The 24,497-nt window shown below is 48.2% G+C and overlaps 1 protein-coding gene across 1 annotated transcript in view; it reads left to right on the plus strand.

Annotated features, from left to right (window-relative positions):
• Positions 1-3,079: 3,079 nt before the first annotated feature.
• The window catches only part of chst11 (carbohydrate (chondroitin 4) sulfotransferase 11), a 57,557-nt gene continuing 36,139 nt past the window's right edge, over positions 3,080-24,497 (plus strand). Inside the window, 1 exon segment of the mRNA XM_049007899.1 lies at positions 3,080-3,341. Within this exon segment, the coding sequence (XP_048863856.1) occupies positions 3,224-3,341 (118 nt within the window). The 5' untranslated portion in view covers positions 3,080-3,223.

A 24,497-nucleotide genomic window follows, 5' to 3' on the forward strand; every position in this document is an offset into this window, starting at 1 on the left:
GTCAGAAACAGGACTGCTGCTTGGTCATTGGTGGGCCTGGTCTCCTGCCGATTGGCTGATAAAATTGAGGTGTTGGCTGGGACCCAAAAAAAAGTTAGAGGTTTCCAGAGCAGCCTCGGTCTCATTTAAAAAGAAAACCAAAGAAAATTACAAAATGACAGTTACAAGGGAGATCAAGGCAGGCTGTATATATTTTCATCACTGATGGGGATTCTGCTATTACTGATCTGCACTGTGATCCAAGACTGACGTTATTAAAATGTATTACTAACTTGATTCATCTGCATCGCAGACATACTATCAATACTTACGTTTTTTTTTTTTTATGCCAGAAACATCTGAATAGGAGTAATCCTGATTGATGGTGTTATTTGTCCGGGTGGAGGGCTTCACTGTTGTTCCACCCTTCCCTGACTCTGGCAGAGGTACTCAAACGCCCCTGCTCCACATCCCCGACCCGGGTGGGCCGGGCAACACAGCTACAGTAATTAAAATTCATGGTGATAATTACCGAGTTCTAAAATGCAAGAGACGAGAAGGACCCGCGTATTATGCATTAGCACTTCAATGAGCCTCGTCGTTTAGCGCGTTCTAATAGGCGCCGCGTTACAGCGCAGACTCGTACTTTGATGCGACGGGTCGGGCTTCCTTCGCTGAGCCCGATGCGCTTTAATGCACCATTTGAAAAAGCCCCGTATTCGAAAAGAGCAAGCACGTCATCGGGGAAAAGTGTTGCTAAAAACTGACATGCACTCATTTTTCACATCCACTTATCCAGGTGAGGATGGCAGAAACTGTGAAATCCATTTTTTCAAAATGGATGAATCATCGTTAAATCCTATACAATCCAAATAAACTGGGAAGTGGAAAGTTATTGTGGTGTAACACTCAAATCCTTCCTTTATTGTGTTTATTATATCGACGGAGGATTATTTCTGTGATGAGTAGGAAGTTCAATTTCACAGCTATTGCGACAAATTGAATTTATTTACATTTTTGCTTTTGCTGATTAGGGTTAAAGAAAAGAGGGTTTTAATGTTTATTTCGAGTTTAATGAATGACTTTTGGTGTAATGAAAATAATTCAACCATTTTGATTAGCTGATATACGCAAGGAGATTGTTATCCACTGTTTTTATTAGACTATAAAGAACGTGAAAACATAGCATCAAGCCGAGAGCACCATTGCTCAACCATGCGTAATTACAAGTTGAAATACTACAGTTTATCACACATCTTGCCTATTGCCGAATGCCCCATCGCTAGTAAATTTAACGCCCGTCCGTCCATCCATCCATCCATCCAACTATATACGCTTGTACCCTGGTCTGGATTGCGGAGAGGGATGTCAGTCCACCGCAGGGCACATGCACGCGTACTTTCACACGTACAATCAAAACCTATGTGCAAATGAAAGACATTAACCAGCCTGCAAGTCTTTGAACTGCGGAAGGAAACCGGGGTACGCGCAAAAAAACATTGTGTCAATAAATCACGGCAAATAGTGGTATTGCACTCAAAATCCCAATGTATTCCTGCAAGGATTCGCCAGTTGCATAATACATGTAGGCGGATTTCCACGGCGATGGTTTGACTCCGGCACAGAATCCCTGAAGTAGAATTGTCCACCTTCCATCAAGTAGTGTGTTGATCTTTTTGTCCGACAGATGTCGCTATTAGATCCAAAACGTGGATATTGCGATTGCGAAAAGCTAATTGATGGAAATTTTCCTAATTATGCTTTTTCATATTCCTAATTAAGCGGCAGGGTTAGTCACATGCTAGTCGTTCGCACTCTTTGAAAGCTATTTCTATTAATTTCCTGAAGAATAGTTTTTTTCTCATTTGCACCTTGACGCGTCACTTAAACATTATTGGTTATTTTTAGAATAGACACTTTGCTGCAGCAAAGAGAGCAATTAGCTCCCTTCAAATCAGAATAAACTAAAATCCAATTAACCTTCAGCGTCGGGGATCATTCTCGTGCGCCAAACAAACCGCTGCTTTATAAAATAAAACTAAGTGCCCGGGAAGCCCATGCCATACCTAAAAGCATCAAGCTCTGTGTTCATTCTCACAATTAATATTATTTGCGCATAACATTATCGACCGCATGGCACGCGCCTTTGCCAAAACTGCACTAGTCCAGGTCACGTTGTCTCTCGGAAGATGGGAAAGGAGGAGACACTTGGCCGGCAACCTGGAGATGCAGCTGCCTCATTCCAGGTTATTTACACCATGGACCCAAGGGCACAAAAGCGCGAACACAAACGCATCTTGGTTGCCAAGCCCCTTTTTATGGTCTTCCCCTTCTGCGTCTATAGAATAAACAGCTTTTCAGTACAAAGCAAGCCCGTGTCCAGTCTCCGACTTTATTGTCTGCTCGAACGAGTATCATTCAGGTGCAGTGTGCAGGCATGCCAGGAGGTGTGCCATACCAGCAGCTGTACGTTCGTCCATAGCAGTCAAAATCAGAATAATTGCAATCTACGTAATATAACGTGCTTAGCACAAGCATCTGGCTGAGGAGAAACACACATTTTAACCGTTGCACAAATAATTTATGTGTGCCGCAGAAAAAAACTATACTCTGTAAAAAAAATCAGTAAATGTTTGAATGTAATTTATAATTATTTTACACACCTTAAAGGTACTAAATAGAACACGCGGTTTGTTGTTTATTCGGAAATATTCCAGACTACAATAAAATCATTATAACGTGCCAATGTTATGTCGAGCAATTAATTTCTTGTGACAAGCAATTAAGGCTTTGTGTAAAGACTACTAATAACAGCGGTTTTACCATGTGAATACGAAATAAAAAAAAAATACTGGTAGCCAAAAACACAGTAGCTTGTGTCGCTAGCAAGTTCGGTGAAAACTAAACTTTTAACATGGTTTTCTGAAATTTCATATTTCTATAGAAGTTGTAACTGATCTACATTTGCAGGCGCTTGATCCGCCCAACCCGGTTTAATTTACTGCCTGAGCACTTTTCCTAGGCTTCAGCCGAACGCATGGGCGTGCTCATTCTCCTGCTTCCGAGAGGGGGCGACGAAGTTTTTCTTCCCCCGCAACGGAGCGTGTGAACAGGAATAGTACGCTCCAGAGACAGCATTGAGCTGATTGAGCCTTTCACCTCCGGTATTATCATCAGCACCATCTATGTACGACAGTCTCCGCAAAATACCCACCTCTTTTTAAAAGGTTTTCTAACCCTAGCCATGAAACAAACCCTCGTGGAATTGATGAGGATGAGCAGAATATGCCGGATGATACTTGCCACTTGTTTGGGATCTTTTATTCTGGTCATCTTTTATTTCCAAAGTATGTTCCAGCCAGGTAGGACTTGCCTTTCAGCCTTTCGTGACATACTAAGCCCATTGATTATTGATGTTTAAGGGACTGTTTGTAATGCCACCGAGGTGAATTGTTCACATGCCCTGATTAAATGCGTCCTTTCTGAGGCGTGCGATCGTTTAAATAATCGCCGCCGTTTAAGAGACCCGGCTAGTTTTACAGCGCATGGTAGCCTGTACTTGTGTTGTAGCGCGTTTCGACGGGCGATTATTATCTGTAACTGTGGTCGATTCGCACGTATGACTGTTAGCACATTGCACGATCAGTTGCAACTTTGTATTTATGTGTTATTTTCTCTAGATCAAAGCACGAAATCCAACAATAGTATTTATGAATCCCTCGCTGCCACGGTCATTGTTTCCATTCATTGCTTGTGGAGGATTTCTCCGCTTCGTCTGTGAAGTTATTTTGCGCGGCGCGGCTCCTGTGAGCTACCGTGAGACCGAAGAAGTCGGATTAGCTTCTGCGTCTAAATGGCCCGTCGCGCTTTAACACATTGACTTCCAATAACGACCGACAATAGCAACAGCCAAAATAAGTATTCGTGGTGTTGAGAAAAAGAATAAAATAATTACAAGAAGCTTACGTGGGTATTTTCACAGGTTTTAAACGGACACCTCAGGTCGAAAAATAAACCGAATTAGTTTATTAACGAGCATCATGGACATGGAGCTATAAGTCATTATCTGTATTTGTATCTTTAATGATATGTTAATACTACTACTACTACTAATAATAATAATAATAATACCAATATTTTAATGAGAACTGTCGATAGATATTTACATGAGAATGCATTTCGTTACACTACCAGAAAAATAAATATACGCCTTTCCTTCGTTCTAGATACATGTACATGTTGCTGTACAAAACCAGAAAACTGAGAAATACAGGTTTCCGGTGTTTCGTTATTTAAGAAGTTACGAGAGTAACTGCATGGTGACATTCGTGATGTTCTGCATTCGTGTTATGCAAGGCCAATTAGATTGGGCTGAAAATATATTTTCATCTCGATAAAACGTTTAAGTCGATGTCGTTGCCGTGTTCATTTTGTCATAGGTAAGCTAGATTTTTATCTCAGACAGAAACAGTTGCAGTTCTGTAAAATATTCTGTCGTTCAATTTTAGCAAATCTGTAGTTATTTTCATTTCAAGTTTTCAATTAACTTAGGGAAATTATCACATTTAATCAGCTGTTTTAAGACTAAGCACATGACTTGTTAAATAACCTATTCACACGTAACGTTACAATTCAGGTCATATAACTTTACTTGTACGTTTGAAAAAAAATCAAACAAGAAGTATAATTAAATGCGAGTGCTTCATTAATATCACATTGCTTTGCGTGTTTGTATCGCTGTGATTGTGCCTTCAATAATATACGTACAGCTAGGTCAATCGGTGCAACACAGAACATATATCACAGAATCATAATTACTTATAATTTAAAAATGTACAATAATATCAAACATCAGACACTTTCAAGTGCTTCCTTAACCTTATAAAAGACATTTCATGCAGTATCAAGTTTAGACGGGCTTAAGTGATACATAACATAATATAAATTTAAATTCGCGACTTAGAATCAGAACTGCCGGTTCCTCGTAAATGTTTCTCTGTGGTGGAACGATCATTTGGCTGCTTGGCACTCTGATACTGCCTAGGATGATGAGCAGGTGGTCCAACCAATGGGAAGCATGGAGTGTGTGGTGGGCGGAGTAATACTGTGACACATGGCTGTATCAGCCAATGGGGATGTATCTTATCCTTTGTTGGTAAGCTCCAGGGTCTGAAGTAATAGATTTCAGTAGGTGTAAAGAAAAGGTCTTTGTTGTTGTGGGAGATGCATTAGGATTGGGGAGGTGCTTCAGCATCGTGTTAGTAGCAGACCTTTTGTGTCATATGTAATTTCTGAGATTCTTGGTGGGATAACGTCAGCAGGAGTTTTGCAAGACGATCTGAAGCAGAGATGTTTCTTCTAGGTTGGCGTAGCCAGTCATGGGTTTGGACGGGATTTGGTTAAGAAGTGGCTTGGTCTTCCAGATAGATTTGGATGGTGGATTTGAAGCCAATGGTGATTGAACAAAGAGCGCAAAGATGCTCTCCAGCACCAATCCAGTCCAGTCACGCTGACATCATTCTCCACAATTCAGCGTTTTACCATGTCTCGATATAGATCGCTTAAGGTTTTCGGTCAGATTCCGTGTGTGTCCAGAGAGAAATAAGCCGTCATCGAACGAGTTAGTTATCTCACTTAAAGTACCCCTGTAAAATGCACTGAACATTAGCATGGGTGTGTGTCCAGAGAGAAATAAGCCCGTCATCGAACGAGTTAGTTATCTCACTTAAAGTACCCCTGTAAAATGCACTGAACATTAGCATGGGTCAATCTATGACGCGTCTCCTGTAAACCTGACTCGTTGGTTCCCATTTGATCTGCTGCAGCATCATTCACCCACATAAACATGACTGTCCTTATTCGTGTTCGAAATACAGGTGAAGTGAAACTGCTGAGACACCATCATGGACAAGAAGCATGAAATCTGTTGTGGAAAAACACGTATTCAGACCACAGACCTGCATGTTTGCACGCTAGCAACCGCACACTCCCCCCCAAGTCACTACCCTTGCTGCAACATGCACGCACACACACGTGCGCTGACGCTCAGACGCCGCGATGCTGTTATAGGGCTGCCAGCAAGATTCTTCCTAATGCTGCAGTGCATTGACTGGAAGCTCAGCGTGGAATGACAGCAGGGGCCATATAATGTATGTTTTATAGAGATTCCAGGGCGTGGGAAGGCCAAGGGGACAGAATATTCCGGGTTGGGGGACTTTTAGGATTCCGGGGGGGTCCTGGTTGGCTGTCCGGAAGCTGTTACTTGTTACTTGTTACTGTTACAGCTGTTGCTGTACTTCCCGGAAATGAGAAGCAGGAAAACTGAGATTCATGCTGTTTTAGCTCCTGAGCTGTTGTGTGTCTGACTGAACGTGTTACTGTCAGACTCTCCCTCGTCCAAAGCTTCTTTTCGCTGAGATGTGCTCAATCACATCCACTGGGGTCCATCCTTAATAATGGCTGCCACAATCCCCCCCCCCCCCAGCATTCTGAGGTGCTCGTCTTCTGCAGCAAATGTGTTCTGGAGAATAAAAGGCTTAATAAATTAATGATAGTGAATTTAACAGTTTTTAAACGGTTCTTTTGGTTGTTGCGGGAAAATTGTTACTATCTTTGTTCTGACAATTTAAGATTTTGTCAAAAGAGGTTGTCTTTGTTTTTAATTTTCTAAATAATGTCGTGGGGTTGTGACATCAGGAGCCTGTAATTTCTGGAAATCATTATAATATTCATTATGGAAATCATAATCTCTGTGGTATAAAAATGATAAATCAACCTCTCTGATAACTCTAGTTGAGTCACTTAGAATAAAACTCTGGACCTCTCAGTTGGTGAGCAAAGTAATTCCTTTTATTCGGCTGATCCAGCAAAGGACTTCCGTCACACTCTGGCACTCAGTACCAGGTCACCCCCAGCACACAGAGCAACCACCCAGCTGATAAACCATAACTCCCAATTCCCTATAAGGATTTCTAAGTCCAGATTGGTCACAAAACACCAACAAACCAAGCTCAAATGTATAACAAACACAATTCTCCTGCTCTATTGGTTCACCTTGGTACCAAGGTAAAATCCTATCCATTTTGCTCAGTTTACCGGAATCTGTCTCGACTGCTAGACTCTACTTGAGATATGAATATAGATATTGATTATATGACATTGAATCACTGTTAACATATTGTATATTGTCTACTGCGACTATTTTATAGCTATAACTCTTTGTGAACCAGTTGGGGCTGCTTCAAATCTCTTCCTGCAAGCAGTTTCTCGCCCCCCCCTTGCTCTGCTGTCTGTCTTTCCAAGGTCCAATCTCTCTTCATGGTCTGCGGAACCAACCGCAGGCAGCTATCGCGAAGCGAGGTCACACAGTATTCAAAGCAATCTCTTCTTGCCTGAGGCCTAAGACATAACAGACCCAATATGCTTCCCCTCCCAGGCCTACCAATGTCCAATTTTCCTCCCAAATATCAGGAGTCTGTACCTACATCCAGAAGGTTGCTGGTTCGAATCCCATGGCTGGCCGAGTGATCCTATCACCGCTGGGTTATTCAGCGTGGCGTTTCCCCAAACACTGATGCCAAGCTCAACATATCTGCTTGTCTGTAAATGGGATGTGTGAAAATTAAAAATTCCCATGTACCCGTACTTGTACAATTGGCAAAAAAAGCTTCATAATAGAATATATGACTTACAAATGTATGTTGGATATTTCCTTTAAAGATAAACCTGTCAACTATGACGCAAACAGGAAAGGGAACAGGCAGAAGGAAAACCCCAGCGATACACATCACAATCTTTAACATAAAAAAGGGGAATGAGTTAATCTGCTGTTCATTCCAGCCACAGCGAAAATGAGGAAGGGTCTTACTTTGGGGTGCTTCCCCTTTAAGAGGCACGGCGTGGTAGAGGGATGATTGGAAGGTCCCTGCGTGACTGCCGCACACTGGTGTCCCCTTTCACTCTGCCGGTCATTCACCGTGCGCTAAAAAAGGAGGTTCGCCTCACCAAATACCCTGAATGCATGATGGGCATCCAGCATTGCCACTTGCTACTGGAGAGGGACTGATGTCCTTGTTTTGAGGTGGGGGTTGGGGGTTGAAGCATAAAAGAGCGAGCTTCTGGTTCATGGCACCACACTAAAAGCTTGCGAAAGAATCAGTTGGCCCCTTGACTGGAATTTCTTTGGGAAACTCTAAATTCCTTAGTGTCAGTGGTCAAAGCTGCGTATGGGGGTGACGCTGCATGTCGGCGGAGAACCGCTCGATTGTCTAGTTTGTTTCGCAGCTGCATGCTCTGTTAACCAGCAGCGCTCTGCGATTCCCTCTGTTCCTCCAAACCTTTTGGTTGATTTTTTTTTCTTTGTTTGCCCAAATGGCAATAAAAAAGGCCCCTCAATCGGGATCCAATTATTTCGTGTCTCCAGCCGGCTCCGAGTCTATGCCGCTATGCCGCTTCCCGGTCGCCCGTGCGTTCCACATCGATGGCCTGATCCGTGGCGATTTTCAACTGCCTGGGGTGTTGTCGGTCACCTTGATTGACCTTGGGAGTCCTTTTTTGATGTGGGTGAGCTGACATTCCCTAACCGTGCTCCGCCATGCAGTAGGAGGTTTGGCGTTTGAGGGGAATGGCTGGGTCTGTCATGCCCCCCCCCCCGTGAGACTGGGGAAGGGTTCGTGCCCGAAGGCCATGATTGTACGAATTGGGCTGATAACCATCTGCTGAATGTGACTGAGCTTCATACTCAGATGGTGAGGGCTGGCGGTCCTGCATGATGTTCTCCCGATTTTCCCAGCATTTCCCTTTGATCTGATTGGCAGTCAGAGGAGTACGGAGGTGCCGAATCTCGCCGGGCCGTGCTAAAAGACACAGCCGTGCGGCAGGCAGCTGTCGAATGCCGGTCTGTGAGTGGACCCGCGTTTCTGGCCCATTACAAAGTCTGCCATGTGCTTGCCGCTTCTCTGGGGGGGCCGGTATATGTGTTTGTGTGAGGGGGGGTGTGACAGGTGGCAGATCTGTGCAGTGTTTTGTCATGTTACACCCCAAGCTGCTGAACGCTACATTAAGTGAGAGTTACACCCCAGCTGCCAGTGGCTTCTGCGATCACTTGTTACGTTTGATCCAGTGCTCTATCACCATTTATTCTTTCTGGGTATTTCCTACTTTATTATAGACCACTGGCTGATCATTTCCTCTTTTTGAGAGCTTCCTTGGAAGGAATTTAAGTGGAAGGAGTTTAACGCCCCTGTAATCCACAGCGAGCAGTAATCACCATGAGGTCACTGTGGCATTCTCGGGACGTTAGGGTCTGAGGGAACATCTCTGGGCTCCACCTGTGTGTGGAGTCACGCAATGTCTTTTCAAGGTCCATGTAAGAGTTATACTGGTTTAGTGAAAGGAAACATAATCTGGTCTGAATCCACCCATCCACTCGTCTGTCAGGACCTTGTCAGGACCCAGACCGTCGTGCTGTGGGTGTTTATAAGGTGCAGCTGTGAAACCTTTTGCCTGCTCAGAAAAATGTGGGCACTCAATGCAGATTCTTCTGGTCGTCGAGGGGTTGGGGTACAGTCAGGTCAGGTCGTGGAGTTGGTGGAGTTTTCTGGGACAAGTCGGTCATGATTATTCGCCTCCAGCAAAAGTGGATTGAAAATGTTTTGGTGCTTCGACTTTGTTTTGTTGAAAAAAGAGCAGGTAGTCATCAAAAGGTGCAAAACTCGCATAACCGGTTTGCAGACACATCGCGTGACTTGTCTGTGTGTTTCTTTATCTATATCTGTCAGACATGTCCGGAGCCAACAGAAACTCACATAAAATGCTGCCAGAGGTTGGACAGACGTTTCTGAATCGTTCGGCTACCTCGCGATGTGTCTTCTCTTCACCCAGCCAGTGTGGAAACAGCAGAATGCTCGTCAACTCAGCGCCTTCTCAGCGTCCTCGCAAATCCCGTTTGTTCCAGATGTTTTTAAAATGTACGTCAGGTTGGGGGGGAACTTCTGGTTTTGCACTGCGGCTGGGGGATTCATCACAGACTCTCGCACCCGAGCCCGCATTTCAGGGGCGCTATAGAAATATTGGACCCGATGTTCCAGGGACCTCTTGTATTCACTGAAATGGTAGAAGTAAAGGGATGCTTCCGGAAGTCCTTCATTTTAATACAATCCGTTACCCTGACTGGGAAAAGATGGTCTGCTACAGTGGCTTTCTTGTTGGCCTCTGACATCACTGCCCCCCCCCCCCCCCCCCCCCCCAGCGCGGGGTTTGTATTTTAAGACTTTCTGTCTGTCTGGAACTCTATGCTTCTCTTTCCTCGCTAAACCAGTGATCTGGAAGGTCTCGCTCTGAAATGAAAGGCTCCGTTTCCATGCTGCTGAGTTGCTCTTCTTGGTAATTCTGAAAGCTTTTTTTTGTTCACATCACCCACAGTTGGGCGTCTTTCGAGAAAAAAAAAAAATGGGAGGAGGCGTGAATTAAAAGTGAAGCTGGTTCGTGGGGCCTTTGCTCAGCTCTCTCTCTCTGTCTCTCACTCTCTCTCTCTCTCTCTCACACACACAGCCCAGCAGTAACCAATTAACAGGTAGCAGGGATTCTCAGGCAACCTCTGATAGGCTACCTCTGTCTCCCATTGAGGATTAAGCGTCGGCGTGTGTGGTTTCTGTCTCGAGGAAAGGACTGATTCTCATTCTTACTTTTTCTACGATTCCTGTTAAGCTTAGGCTCCTGTTTCGACTCCATTTTAGACAAAGTAATAGCAGCCCTGTCTATGAATTGATTTGGTGTCAGTGTCGGGTATCTTAACTGAGATGCCGTCATGTTTGAGAAGTGCCCCCCCCTCCGGCGTGCCCTCGGCCCCGGTGACGTACTCGGCAAACTGCCCTGGAACGGTCCAGCTTTACCACGGCTGTTTGTGACACGTAGCCTGCCAGGGCTGTTTACGTTGGGTTGCCTAGGTGACGCCTCAGCCAATGGCAGGGCAGATGGGGGCTGCTTGTGCTCGGTTGCGACCCCTGCCATCACAGGCACACCGTGCCCTCGACTGCGATGTCCCTTCTGCGTACCCTGCATTCTGCGCGCCCACGGTCCACGCCCCTCTATCTGTGGCGTGACCTTCTGAATCTCCTTATTTGTTTAACTTGTGTCATCGTTAGATTGGCACTCTGGGTGTTCACTGCTTTGTGCCCTAGGCTTCCTGGGACAGACTCCAGGCACTGCCCCCCCCAATTTTGAAAAAGCACTAATTTATGGCAGCATGCCTTCTGCAAGTTCTGGACTCAGAGGCATAGATATTGTCTGACGCACGGCTGGGGTGTGTGTGTGTTTGGCTCCCTTGTTATGCCGTCTGGACAGTATGCAGGACACCTGGGTGGAGGTCCAGTCCTGTCCAGCCAGTGGGCCTCTGCGCTTTGGAACAAAAGCTCGCTCAGGGTGTGGATGCCGACCAGTGGCAGCGTGTAGACAGAGAGCCTGGCCTGGCGTGGCAGCCCTGCAGGGAATGAATTGCTCCTGGCGGCTTTCCATTGGACCGGCTTCCTCACGCACGGCCACACCCAATCAGAGCAGGGCATGGGCCAAAGGGGATCACCTCATTGGTGCACGCAGCATGAGGAGAGGGAAGTAGATGGAACACAGGGTCTGACCACGTTTCTTCGCCGTTCCAAACTGACGGCCGTGGAAAAAAAGTATGGAAAATGCCTGCTCCTGGAATGGTGAGGTAAGAGGATGGTGGGATGCATACGACATGGGGGCAGCGCGGCCACATGTGTTTCGGTGACGATGATGATGTCACTGGGGGCGGAGCGCAGTGCACGCTGCTGCCGAATTCTGCCGAGGAGCTGGAGGAATCTCACTCTGTTCCCTCACAGCGTCCAGCGCAGTCAGCCTGCCTGCTTCTGCTGGGACGTGGCCCAGTTTGTCTCCGGGGCTGAGTGGGGTCAGCAGAGGACAAGGTGACACAATGGCTCGCAGTGCGTCTGTGTCCAGGTGCGTCACGCCAGCCGGACGCAGTGGCTGCCAAGTTGCGAACGGGAGTGACAGGGAGCTACCTCCTTTTGGCGAATAAGACGGGCACACGAGTGCAGGAAATGACACACGCATGTACACACTCCACACCATGTGGACTGTGCGACACCTCCCCTCCCCCAAAAAAAAGCTGTCCTGCCAGACTGAAGCTGGTTTCCGAGGCTCAGAGGCCGGGTGCAGACTGTAAGTGGCGTAGACCTGCCCTAATAGACGTGAGGAGTTTGACTGCATCTGTCCAGCTCCAAGACTCTGGCGGCTTCCCCTTGCATCTAAGGAAGCAGGAAGAGGAAGTTGAAAAATGTAGTTTACATTTGTGAATGTCTTTCTGTTTTTCTTTAATGACACACTACAGAATCTGGATTGCAGTATCAGTACTTCCCCTTACGTCTGTGTTAGTTAACCCCACAGGGTTCGACTCAACAGCGCCACCTCTTTACATCATTGAGCGTTGCATGTCAGTGTTATTTACCGCTGTCTGTCCGTAAGCAAAAGCTCGGCAAGCTTCCGAAATCCTACCAGATTCTTTCTGCCAGTTGGCGTAGAGAGGAAGGAAGGTAAAACAGCACCTATTGCACACGGCTGCACCGCCCTTTCCCAGTCGCTGGGATGGAACGGTAGCCATGGTAACCACAGGCTGTGGAGTCATGGGGTGTGGGAGGGCTTTAATAATTATCCATGTCATGTGGCTGCTGCTGGTTTCCAGCTCTGGTTGGCTGATCCCATCCCTCCTGGAACGTACGCTCAGGATGGCCCCCTCTGCTACCACGTGAATCTCGATCCCCACAAAGCTCTAGGTTAGGCCCAGAAGGAAGGCTCTCCCTGGTGACCACAGAAAGAGTGCCAGCTCTTCCTGGTGGAGTTCACTGCGCACATCCAGGAGAGATATGATTACGTCGTCACCTCCATTCAAGGGCTGTCACAGATGGCTTGGGTAGAGTTCCAGCACTGGGGGGGGGGGGGGGGGTTGGTTGACAGCGAGCCTTTTGACTAATGAGATGGTGTCCATAAGCTGGTTTGTGGGTTCCTGGGGGCAGATTTATGCAGATAGAGATTTTTTTTTCTCTGAAATTTGCATGGTCAGCTTCAGGAAAATTATCACATAGCAGCATCTATTTTTAAGGGGTTGCGGTGAATCGGATTGTCAGCCTGTAATTTGATGGCGTCCGTCTGGTGTAACAGGTGATAGGCCATGTGGCAGGGAGGGATACAGTCACAAATTTATAGGGCAGACTTTGGTCGTCCTCTCTGTCAGGACTTCCAAATGCCCCCCCCTCCACACACACACACACCTGTGGGGAAAAGGTATGATCCAGTGACTGGACACATAAAATTAACTTGACACTTTGAGGGTGTTTCCATCGATATCGACTGTGTTTCGGCCTTTAGATGGTTTGCTTTGGTGTAAGAGCTCCACATGTTTGCAGGGTCACATCTGCAGTGGAGATCTGCTTGTGTACACTTGAAATAAAACGTTGCGACTTTAACTCTACTCTGGAAAACGGTCCCCGGAGTTACTCCAAGCCATGGTAACCCAATAGTATGTCGTTTTTCTCTGTTTTCCTCACATATGATGACAGGGTGTGTGCTTTTAAAACCAGACACTCGTCAGAGACCATGCAGTGCTCACTGTATTTTTGCTAGGCTGTTTCTTTATTTTGGTCTTGGTCGTATTTTTGCTATGCTGTTTCTTTATTTTGGTCTTGGTCGTTTTTTAGTTCCTTTGAGAGAATAGCGATTAGTTTACCGCGGTCCTCTTGTGGCCTCTCGCTTCCGGCTACTCACTTCCTGCTATGTGTTTTTTTTTTCTTTTAGCTCAGTCTTGCCCAACAGCCATCCAGACAGGAAGTAATGCAAATACGTTTCGTCAACTTCCTGCCAATGTGCCAACAGAGTAGAGTGAGCTCCAAAAGCGTGCTGTTTTTCTTTAGTGTGAATTTGGCATTCTGCTAACATCACGCATCAGAAATATCACGAAAAGCCAGTATTAAACGTTAAAGTTACGGCGTGAAATGCGTTTGCCGTAGGCGGTCCTTTGTGTCGGTCTGAATGGTCTCCTTGTGGGCAGCTTTTAGCTTGGGATGCCTTCAGCCATGTCGCTTACGACGTCGTCCGGCTCATTCAGCTTAAGGATTCATTGACTTGCCATGTAAGCCGGTGGTCCGAGGGTGACAGCGAGGGGCTCGGCGGGGGCAGGGGCCTCAATTTGTCTCGGGACAGGTTGCATCCGTGTGGGGAAACTTCCCAAAGTAGTGGGGTGCAGTTGACAAAAAGCAGCTAGCCGCAGGAATAGCATTTAGCTTGATTTCATGTCGCAGGGCTTATGCTCTGTGTGATCATATCTATGTTGTTTATGTTCTCCTTAGTCAAGGTAACTGATCAAACAAGGCTGCCGTTCTGTTCCTACGGTAGCTGACAGAAAGTGAGGAGTAGCACTTAGAGAGTTTGTTAGCTTTTATGGGTGTGAGTCTTGGAAAGCTTGTGCTCTCATATGACTCTAACTGCCTGCAGTTCACATCCAGTGGAATAACCCAGATATGGTTAAACGTTTTCGTGGTTTTAGTCTGAGAAATCAGCAGCGCTGACCAGGGAGAAACGCGTCATCCCGGTGATGTCACCCAGCTGACCCAGTGTGGCTTTTAGTGTGTCGTCACGGGGCACCATCTGCCTGCCTCCTGTCTTTCAAAGGGGGGAGGGGGGTTTATTTCCCCCAGGAGGGTGGGGGGGCAGTAGCCCCATCAGAGCAAAGGGGCGATGTCAACCGTGCCGAGGATGGGAGAGTTTGTCGGCGTGACAATTCACCCGTGGAAAGCCTGAGGTTGTCCATGACTCACTGTGACTCACTGTGACTCACCCTGAGGACGGCGGCAGCATTGCGCCGGGGGTCACGGGGACAGCGGTGTCTGAGGTCGCTCTGATTCAACACCTCTCTGTCTGGCAGGGTGGGGGTTATATTCATTTTATCGGATTCGCTGATTTATCACCCCAAATGTTGACAAGGTCTCCAGCTGCTCCCCTGGACTTCTGCAGATGTGGTTTGGAAACCAGCAGTAGCTGGTGGGGGTGGGATGGAAGGCAGTCTTCCAGAACATGGCCATCATCCGCATCCTTCGTAGGACTGTGAGGAGCATAGATTGAGAAGCTGAGGGTGTTGGTGCCTGACAGGAGCAGCTGACACATGGGTGATGGTCCTGATGGAGTCCTGCTCATCCTGTAGTAGTTTAAGAAGAACCAGACATCCATAGTGACAGCATATATGACTCTATCAACAAGTAACCCAGACAACCGCATGAAGATAGGTGATCGCCCCATTCTTGATCGAAGAGGTTGGGCCCATAGGGGCTCTGGCCCCAGCTGAAAGCTCATTGGCCCCCCAAGTGCTCCCTGTCACTCACTGATTCAAAATACATGATTGACTATTGATGAGGTTGGCCCCTCTATATGAATTGTGGCCCATCTCATCTCCCTACCTTAAAAAAAAATCACCCCTGACAACCATTAAAGAATCAGAGGAAACAACGATAAACTTTACAATCTGCGTTTAACTTGGTGTTTTCAAATGCAAAGTGGTTTTACCTCCCATAAGCGCACAATGGGGCCAGAGTAATAAAAGGGTTAGGGTTTGAACACTCTTTAGCTTTCTGTATTGAATCCTGAGCAACAGAAATCGATTCGTCCATGGAAAGGCACAAAAATCATTTCACCCCTGTAAACCTCCGCTTTCTTTGGAGGACAGGGCCCGTGAGGGGCAGCGGTGTTCGGTAATGCTGCATCGATCGTGTGGACGGTGAGCTGGAAGGACGGAAGGCCGTTAGAAATGGCTCAGCCAAAGATGCTTCTTCCAATTTCCTTCACGGTTAAATGGCTTCCTGGCATCGACTGACCCTGAACGATGATTTGAGGGGGCAAAGCCCGGCTCGATTGCTGCTTATTCCAGTCAATGTCGGCACGAAGAGCAGTCATTAAGAAGTTAGTGAAGAATTTCAGGTTCGCGTTCATTCGCGAGGATTCATAAACGTTTGGTAATTGAGATGAGCCTTTGCAGAAACCCTTCTAGGGCATGTAAAGGACAGGATGGACAGGATATCTGGTGATTTCGTTGTCCACTGACCTTTCACCTTCTCCATCTGTACATCCTCCAATTTGCACCCAGAAGGAGCAGAAGTTGGAGGATGCATCTCTCATATTTGCTCATTAGTCCAGGGTCGTGGTGAGTTTGGACATTGTTGGACAGAGTACGAGAGAGAGGCCATCCTGGACTGGATGAGTTACATTATAGGTCTTTTCTCCAGCTCGTTATATTTCCAGAAGTTCTTCAGATGAAGAACAGCAGCAAGGGAACTCTAAAGATTCACTAACGCCATGGAGACAAGCGCTTGCCTTAGCAATCAAAATATCCACGATGGCTTTATGACCATGAAAGTGGGCTTGGCGTAACCACAGCCACGTCGGCAAATGAGGTCGTCACTACGGGCCACCAGCCTAGGCAGGAACGCCTTGGCACTGCCTCATTTCCCCTGACTGGCACCGGCGAGCGCAGAGGGTGTGCCGGTGGAGAGGAGAAAAATCCGCCTGGACAGATTCTTCGCTTCAGTGAGTGCCATCGTTCGCGCAATATGAAGATCCCGTGCTTCTGCCTTCTGAAAGGAGAAGCAGCCTTTAAATTAGATCCTGGCCGTCTTGCGGCAAGATGAACGGTCAGACCACCGAAGGCCAAAAATGGAGAAGGTCACCATGAAGAGAAAGTCATGCATTTTAAGGTGATATAAAAGCCGATCACTGCTGCTGCTGTGATCATCAGTCGTGCAGGAGTTAGTCAGTCCTGTCTCCAGTCTGAGTGTCAAATCTGCCCCAGCTTCACCCCCCACACAGATCCCGGTGTGGTCAAGCGATGGCCGTACACACATGTATGCCCAGGGCGTGGCCACAGATTTGTAGGAGGATGTAGGTATGCAACATGCATCATAAATTCCTCTGAGAGTCCGGGACCACAGGTTTATGGGAAGAAAGGAAATGTAGCATAAACAAAGGAAAACTCCCATAAGGGAAGGACAGTTTGGCCATAGTCAGCTACCTTCCCGGCCACCTTCCCGGCCATCTCCTCGGCCGCCATCCCGGCCACCTTCCCGTCCGCCATCCTGTCCATCTCCTTGGCCACCTAACCGGCCGCCATCCCAGCCACCTTCCCGGCCACCTTCCCGGCCGCCTTCCCGGCCATCTCCTCGGCCGCCATCCCGGCCACCTTCCCGTCCGCCATCCTGTCCATCTCCTTGGCCACCTTCCCGGCCGCCATCCCGGCCACCTTCCCGGCCGCCTTCCCGGCCATCTCCTTGCCCGCCATCCCGGCCACCTTCCCGGCCGCCATCACGGCCGCCTTCCCGGCCATCTGTGGAGCATCATGCCCCCCCTGTGACTGACAGGTACATTTAGCAGGTAGTTCCTAACCCACAGCTCCAAGGGTCAGTGAGCGTAACTGACATTCTTTCCCACTTCACCGCATTTTTCGGTAAACACTTCCCTCGCTGGAGCTGAATGATGTTCAGCGAGCAGCTCGGGGCTCGAGATGGTCCGGCATGCTTCTGAAAACCCCCCCTCTCCCCACTCCACCCCACCCCCACAACCACACACCCGGCTGACACCCTGGGGTCCTGAGCATTACAGCTCCCTCAGCGGAAGATGGATTTAACACATATTGAGGTAATAAACCTGGTCCTTGTCGACTCGCAGACAGTCCACATTTCTGCTCCCTCCCAGCTCCTTGCCAGACAGTCCACATTATTGCTTCTTCTCATCTCCCTGCCAGACAGTTCAGATTTTTGCTCCCTCCTAGTTCCCTGCCAGAAAGCCCTTTCCGGGAGCTGGGAGAGAGCAAAAACATGGACCGTGGGTCTCTGAGGACCAGATTAGGAAAATCTGCCCGGGATAATAACTTGAGAGGTACGGCTGAACAAAGTTTGTGTTTGTGTGTTTGTACAAGCTGCGTATGGCTCATGCAGTCACCGGGGATGTACTGAGCGGTGGCTGGGTCATCGGGGCGTTCCGTTGGAATTTGCGTACGTCACCCTGTGAGAACAAATCGTGTTACAGGCCAGCGTTGAAGATCCCGATCGTACGCCGTGAGTGCATGTAGCCTGGGTCCCGTCCCTGTTGGCAGCACGCCTTTTTACAGCCCCTAATTACGCACGTGCCTTCGGAAACCCCCGCTCACCGACCAGGCCTGTTATTATCCCTTATCTCCAAGGAATCTGGTATGCTGCTCTAATTGAGTTTTTATTTGGCTGCCGGTTTTTGTGGCGCCGTTTTTACCCATTAATCCTGAAGGCCTGAACTCGCCTGAGGGGTGTTATATCCAAACAGAACCACACGGGGCACCCTGTAGCTCATGGAACCATCCGGACCCTTTAAATTCCACTAGAATAATGATCAGAACTGCAATCGTATGGCCTCTGGTCCGCTTCCCGGGCAGGACCTGCTGTTATACTCATAACATTTTTTTTTGAAAATGAAAGGTCAGCCAATCGCCGGAGCAGTTGGGGGTTAAGGGCCTTTCTCAGGGGGACGTCTGCGATTTCATCTATTGGCCCTCCGATCACAGGTACAGTGGCTTATCCTGCTGAGCCACACCTTCTCTGTCTTACCATGAATTTTAATGTCCAGCCGTTTAAGCGATATATGTGTGCCATCAAACTGACTTTAACTCCCAGTGATCGTATGGACGTCGTAATGACCTGTCATCTGTCTGGGTTTCCAGGCTTCCTCATGGCATCTTCATCATCGTGTTGAACTGCGAATATGAGGGTCTCCCAGTACGACATTATTAAAGTTCTAAAAGTCGTATTGGAAAAGCGAAACCACAAGAGCTGCCATTTTGGCTCTAAGAGCTGACTGACACACATGGAAATACCGTGTAAGGGCCGAGTGCGGTTTCCCTCTAGCCGGTATGTCATGATCTGTAATCGCCGTCTGACAGAGGGGGTCTCTCCCAAGATGCCTTTGATGAGGCATTTCACACGCAGTTGATCGACTCCTCCGCGCCTCTGCTGCCTGTTGGGGGGGTCTGTCGATCAGCGCCTACCCCCCGCCCCCAAACCCTTCTGGCCTTAAGCGCATCTCAGGGGGGGTTTGATTAAAATGCAGCCGCAGCAGCCGGGAGTCTCATCAGCGGCAACCTTCTCGCTCGCAGGGGGAGGCCTGATCATTATTACGCACCCGCCGGGGGGGTGCGGGGGGTGGCAGTTTTCAGCAGTGGAGTTCACACTGTGAACTTCACCGTGTGGATGGTCAGTGCCTGGGTATGTGTGTGTGTGTGTGTGTGTGTGTGTGTGTGGGAGTCATGTATATATTACATTGGTCCCCACAATGTGATAAAAACCTGTTATTTTGACTTTTTATTTTTATTTTTCTGTTGTCAACGGCAACTCGGTTTCATAAAAATTAGTGACTACAATAAAAACAAAATGTCCAAGGTCTTGTATTTTGTTTGGGTACTTATGGTTAAGGTCAGGGCTGGGTGGAGGTTAAGGTGGTCATGTTGGGATTAGGCTTATGCACATAGAAGTGAATGGATGGTCCCCACAAAGATATGAATGCGAACATGTTTGTGTGAGTGTGTGTCACTGTGTGTGTCTCTGTCACTGTGTGTGTCTGTGATTGTGTGTGTGCCTGTGAAGGTCCCACTGTGCTCAGACACAGACGTTTCTTGGGACTGTAACACGTTTTAGCTCTTGGGATCGTTTGTTTTTCCACACGGGTTTTATTCCCTCAGATCAGAGGGTCTCTCTCCATAATGAGGAATCGGGTAACGGGGTCTCTGCTAGAGGTGCGAATGGCAGTGCTGAGGCTCAGCGGGATCGGATCCCAGGGTCAGCCAAGTGATTTCGCTGTTGGCCCTTAATCCCTTCTGGGACTGTCTGACCCTGATTTAAAAAAAATAATTATTATGTTGCTTGGATAAAAGCAGCTGCTGCATAAATAAAATGTCATGTAATGAACCGAACGGCTAATTAGGCATCCAGATGTATGACTCAGCTCCTCCTACAAACTTATAAATGAGGGTCTGGAGATGAATCACCAGACTGGAGCTGAAGCAAGACTCGTCTTGTCTTCTTCTTTCTCTCCTTCGTCTTCCTTCTGTCCGCTGTCTTCCCCTCTCTCCAGCTTCACCAGAAGTTCCTCTTTTCCGTTTTAAGTCGGAAACTCCTCCATTTGCCTGTTCACTCCAGCCCTGTGCAAAGAGCAAAGAACGCGCAGTAAACCCTGACAAACCATAATGATACATCATCCATCCATCTTCTAACCGCTTATCCTGGTCAGGGGCGTGGGCAGGGCGTTGGAGCTGGGGTCCGGCCTGGGTGGAATTCCTGTCTGTCATAGTGCTGAGAAACGGACACTTACATACTACAGGCAGTTTAGAAACATGGGTTATTCTGACTACATGTCTTTGGACTGTAGGAGGTGCGATTCGAGCCCCTAACCTTGGAGGTGTGAGGTCATTGTGCTACCCACTAAATAGAACCTAAAATCTAATAAATGTAATAAATTAGAGTGTGATTACTGCTGACGCATGCTCTGCCGTGATTGGTGCTCTGCCGTGATTGGTGCTCTGCCGTGATTGGTGCTCTGCAGCTCCCTCTCCCCCTCCCTGCAGGGTTTGTCCTACCCAGCTGAGCTTTGTGGCAAAGCTGCATCCCAGAGAAAAAGACCCAGTGGAGGGGTGGGGGGGGTTATGTCCACCACAGACTGTGTGCTAAATATAGAGGGGCCTACCCTCCAAACACAGCCAGGGAGGAGAGATTTGGGTGGGGGGGGGGGGGGGGTGCCAATGGTGTGTTTGTTGCAGAGAGGAGAAGCGATGGAAAGAGAGACCCTGAGGAGAAAGTGGGATGAAGGATAGGATCCCTCTGGGACTGCTGGTCAGGGGGTCCGTTCTTCTGGCACCGAAACGCATTGGCTGCAGGAGCATGTTGAAAAGTATCTCTTGTGACAAGTGTGACTGCATTCAGTCCAGCAGTGGCCAGCTGCTCGGCTGGGGGGGGGGGGGGGGGGGGGTACACTCGCAGCACCAGCCATATTGTGCTTTTTAAAAGTGTCTTTTTTGCTGACGCAAGCTGAATTTTGCATCTCCCAAAGGAGACCTAATCATTCTTTGGGCTCGAAAAGAGAAGGGGGTGGGCATTGCGGGGCTCTGGCAGAGCGGAATCCTGCGAAAACGGTAATGGAAAAGGGGAGGGGTGGTCTGTTCATGTCTTCTGAAATTTAGCAATTATGGAACATTTACATCCATCCGTCCATCCATCCATCCCATGACATTCCTTGTCCTTGCAGCTGCCAGAAACAGATGCTTGTCCATGCGGCTGGTGTTAGCATCCAGCTGCTGGGTCACGCGTTTCATTGGCCTGTTCCCCTTTCGGTTTGAGTCACCGCCATGCCGCCCCCCCTTGGCCATGGGGGCGAGGAGCTTGTCACCTGACGGTCTGCTGCCTGCCCGGGGCAGCCAGGAATGCAGTGAAGTCCTCGGTCCATGGCAGAGCAGGACCGCTTCCAGCAGGGCACCCTGCTCCTGCCGTGCATCTCTTATCTTCTCTTCTGCTTTTCTGTGATTAACACGATGTGATGAGTATAAATTATATCCCATAATAATCGCCTCTGAGCCAGGGCATTAGGAGGTCAGTCGTGCTGGTGTATAGACTGAGTGTGATTAAGGTCAGTCAGCCTGTAAACATACACAGCTGCCCGTGCTGCCGTTTCCTCTCGGAATTGGCTGGAGATCTTCATTTATTTGTCCCTGATTAAAATAAGTCGGCATAAGCCTCAAAAATGCCCCCCTCAAATGAGCAGGGGGTTTCGACTTACAATGAAGTGCTCGAGCAGGTATGGATGGATGGATAGATAGATAGACAGACATAGATAGGTAGGCAGGGCTGGTAGATCTCTAAGATCTAAGAGCGCAATTTTCCCGATGGGATTTGGCAAACGTGGTCACAGCCAAGTCCGCCCTCGAAGAACAGTAGTTTTGAACTTTAGAGCAAATGAGAAACAGAAGCCAGCTTCCCGATGGCAGTGAACGTTTCCCTGGAAAAGAATTAACAAGCCAACTGGAATCTTCCATTCTGTCAAAATGAAATACTTCCCGTCAGAGGACACCCGTGCAGGACTGTCATTTTGTTTGCCTACGCTGAACGCAGCTGTGTAAATATTGGCATTTTTGAAGTGTAGTCAGTCATAAAATCAGTTAACAATAAGCATAATCAATCTCTAACGGAGAGGGTCCCGTTGGTCTAATTAATAACATGCGCGGACCTGCAGCTCGTCCTAGAGGCCTCTGCGTCAGTGTGGGACAATCCCACTGCGCCCCCCCCCCCCCCCCCCCCCCCCACCCCGGCTGAGCAGCAGCGCTTTATTCTGAAGAACTTGAATAACAAGTATTGAGCCGAGGAACAAACATGCTTGAATCGGGGTGTGTTTTAGAACACTAAAGCTTTTCTTCTAAAAACAAAAATTCTACTTTGTTTCAAACAGCTCTGAGCAATAATTGGGTATTGGGTGCCGCCCCTTAAGCAGTTTACTCTGAGGAGTAGGAGGGGGTGGCGATGGGGTTCTGGGTCGGTTCTAGGTAAATGTAGACCTGGTGCCACTGTGTTGGGAAAGAGCCAGAGTTCTCTGTCAGATCTGGTCCTGGATGTAGGCCAGTTTGATTTTCCCCCGTGGCACAGACAGCTCTGAACACGCTGGTGTAAAGCTGACCCGAGTCGCCTCTGGAAGGTGGTACAGAGCAGGGTGGGCATGGGGGAGTGGCGAGGATTACCAGCATGTCTACACCCCCAGAGGGATGCCCTGGGTTCGAGTGGTGCAGTCCTGCCCAAAACATCAAGGGAAGGGTGTGGATCTGCCAAGATGCGTGTGGGGATTTCAGCCGAAAATGCAGCAGAAAGTCACTGAATGGCGTCACTGTGCAAGTCTAAAAGGACGTTAAATTAAACACATTTTTTTTTCTGACTCCCCCAGTGAAAACTCTAACTCTTTATGGATCCCGGAGCTGAGTTCTGTGTTGCTGTCCTCTGAAGGGTCATGGGAGAGAGAGGGAGGGAGGGAGAGAGAGAGGGAGAGGGAGCCCTAGCGTGGCATGTCAGAGGGGGTGGGGCGGCCACTGCTGTTCAGTGAGGAATCTCTGTGCTACATGCCTGAGGCAAAACAGCCACCCCAGGGGCCACCCACTGGGAAGGAGAAGCCGGCAGAGAGGCTGAGAAGGAGGCGGCAGGAAGCAGCAAACTGATCTGGGATCAGCGACATGGCTAAAGATAAATGGGCCAGAATAGCAGTCAGGAGGTGGCAGGAAGCAGCAATCTGATCTGGGATCAGCGACATTGTGAGGGATAAATGGGCCAGAATAGCAGTTAGGAGGTGGCAGGAAGCAGCGAACTGTAAACAACGGTGTGACTCCGCCCTGCGGCTTGATAACAGAGCCCCCCCTGCTGCTGTTAGCGTGTTACTGCGGCGGAGCACGGCTCGTTAGAATGCTTGGTAAGCCAGCCGACCTTCATTATGCAGGCATACGCCGTCCGGTGTTATTTTGCATAGTGAGGCACTTTGTTGGGGGGGTAATGGTTTGAAACGAGTGGTTACTGAAAGGGGGTGTCAGGCAGGGGGATGGCGACCGACCCGTCATGTGACCCTGGGTGTGACTTTGACCCGAAGCACGGTGTTTGCCCCTTGGCTGAAGAGTGTGAGGCCTCCTCCCGTTGCCTGGCAACAAGACTGGGATCTCCCAATTGTGATCTGGTTTCATTGTACCCTCTGTAAACAAGTTTAGTGCTTTTGCCTTAAAGTTTAATTCATTTAAAATATATTGGTCTGAATATTTTCATTGAATAAATTATACTTTTTGTATTAAGTGTGCAAGGTGATTGGTTAACCCAGCTGAAGTTACTCCTTGGTCAGTAAAGGTATATCTGTACCTCTTTACTTTTGCCACGGGATTTGTGTGTGTGCATGCATGTGTGTGTCTGTGTTTGTGTACAGGATGCATGTGGGTGTTTATTTCCAGAGCCTTTTAGTAGTAGAGACGAAAAGGAGAAGGAGATGAAAGGGGTGATATAAAAAAAATGTTTTCCTCATCATCAGAACAAAACCCAGATGGGGGTTTTGATTATACAGACTGGGGAGGGAGGCCACACACTCACACAGAGAAGTACAGAGCCACACACTGTCACACAGAGATGCACAGAGCCACACACTGTCACACAGAGAAGCACAGAGCCACACACTGTCACACAGAGAAGCACAGAGCCACACACTGTCACACAGAGAAGCACAGAGCCACACACTGTAACACACTGTTACACAGAGAAGCACAGAGCCACACACTGTCACACAGAGAAGCACAGAGCCACACACTGTCACACAGAGAAGCACAGAGCCGCACACTGTCACACACTGTCACACAGAGAAGCACAGAACCACACACTCACACAGAGAAGTACAGAGCCACACACTGTCACACAGAGATG

Source organism: Brienomyrus brachyistius, chromosome 3 (assembly GCF_023856365.1).
Source record: "Brienomyrus brachyistius isolate T26 chromosome 3, BBRACH_0.4, whole genome shotgun sequence".
Classification (NCBI taxonomy): domain Eukaryota; kingdom Metazoa; phylum Chordata; class Actinopteri; order Osteoglossiformes; family Mormyridae; genus Brienomyrus; species Brienomyrus brachyistius.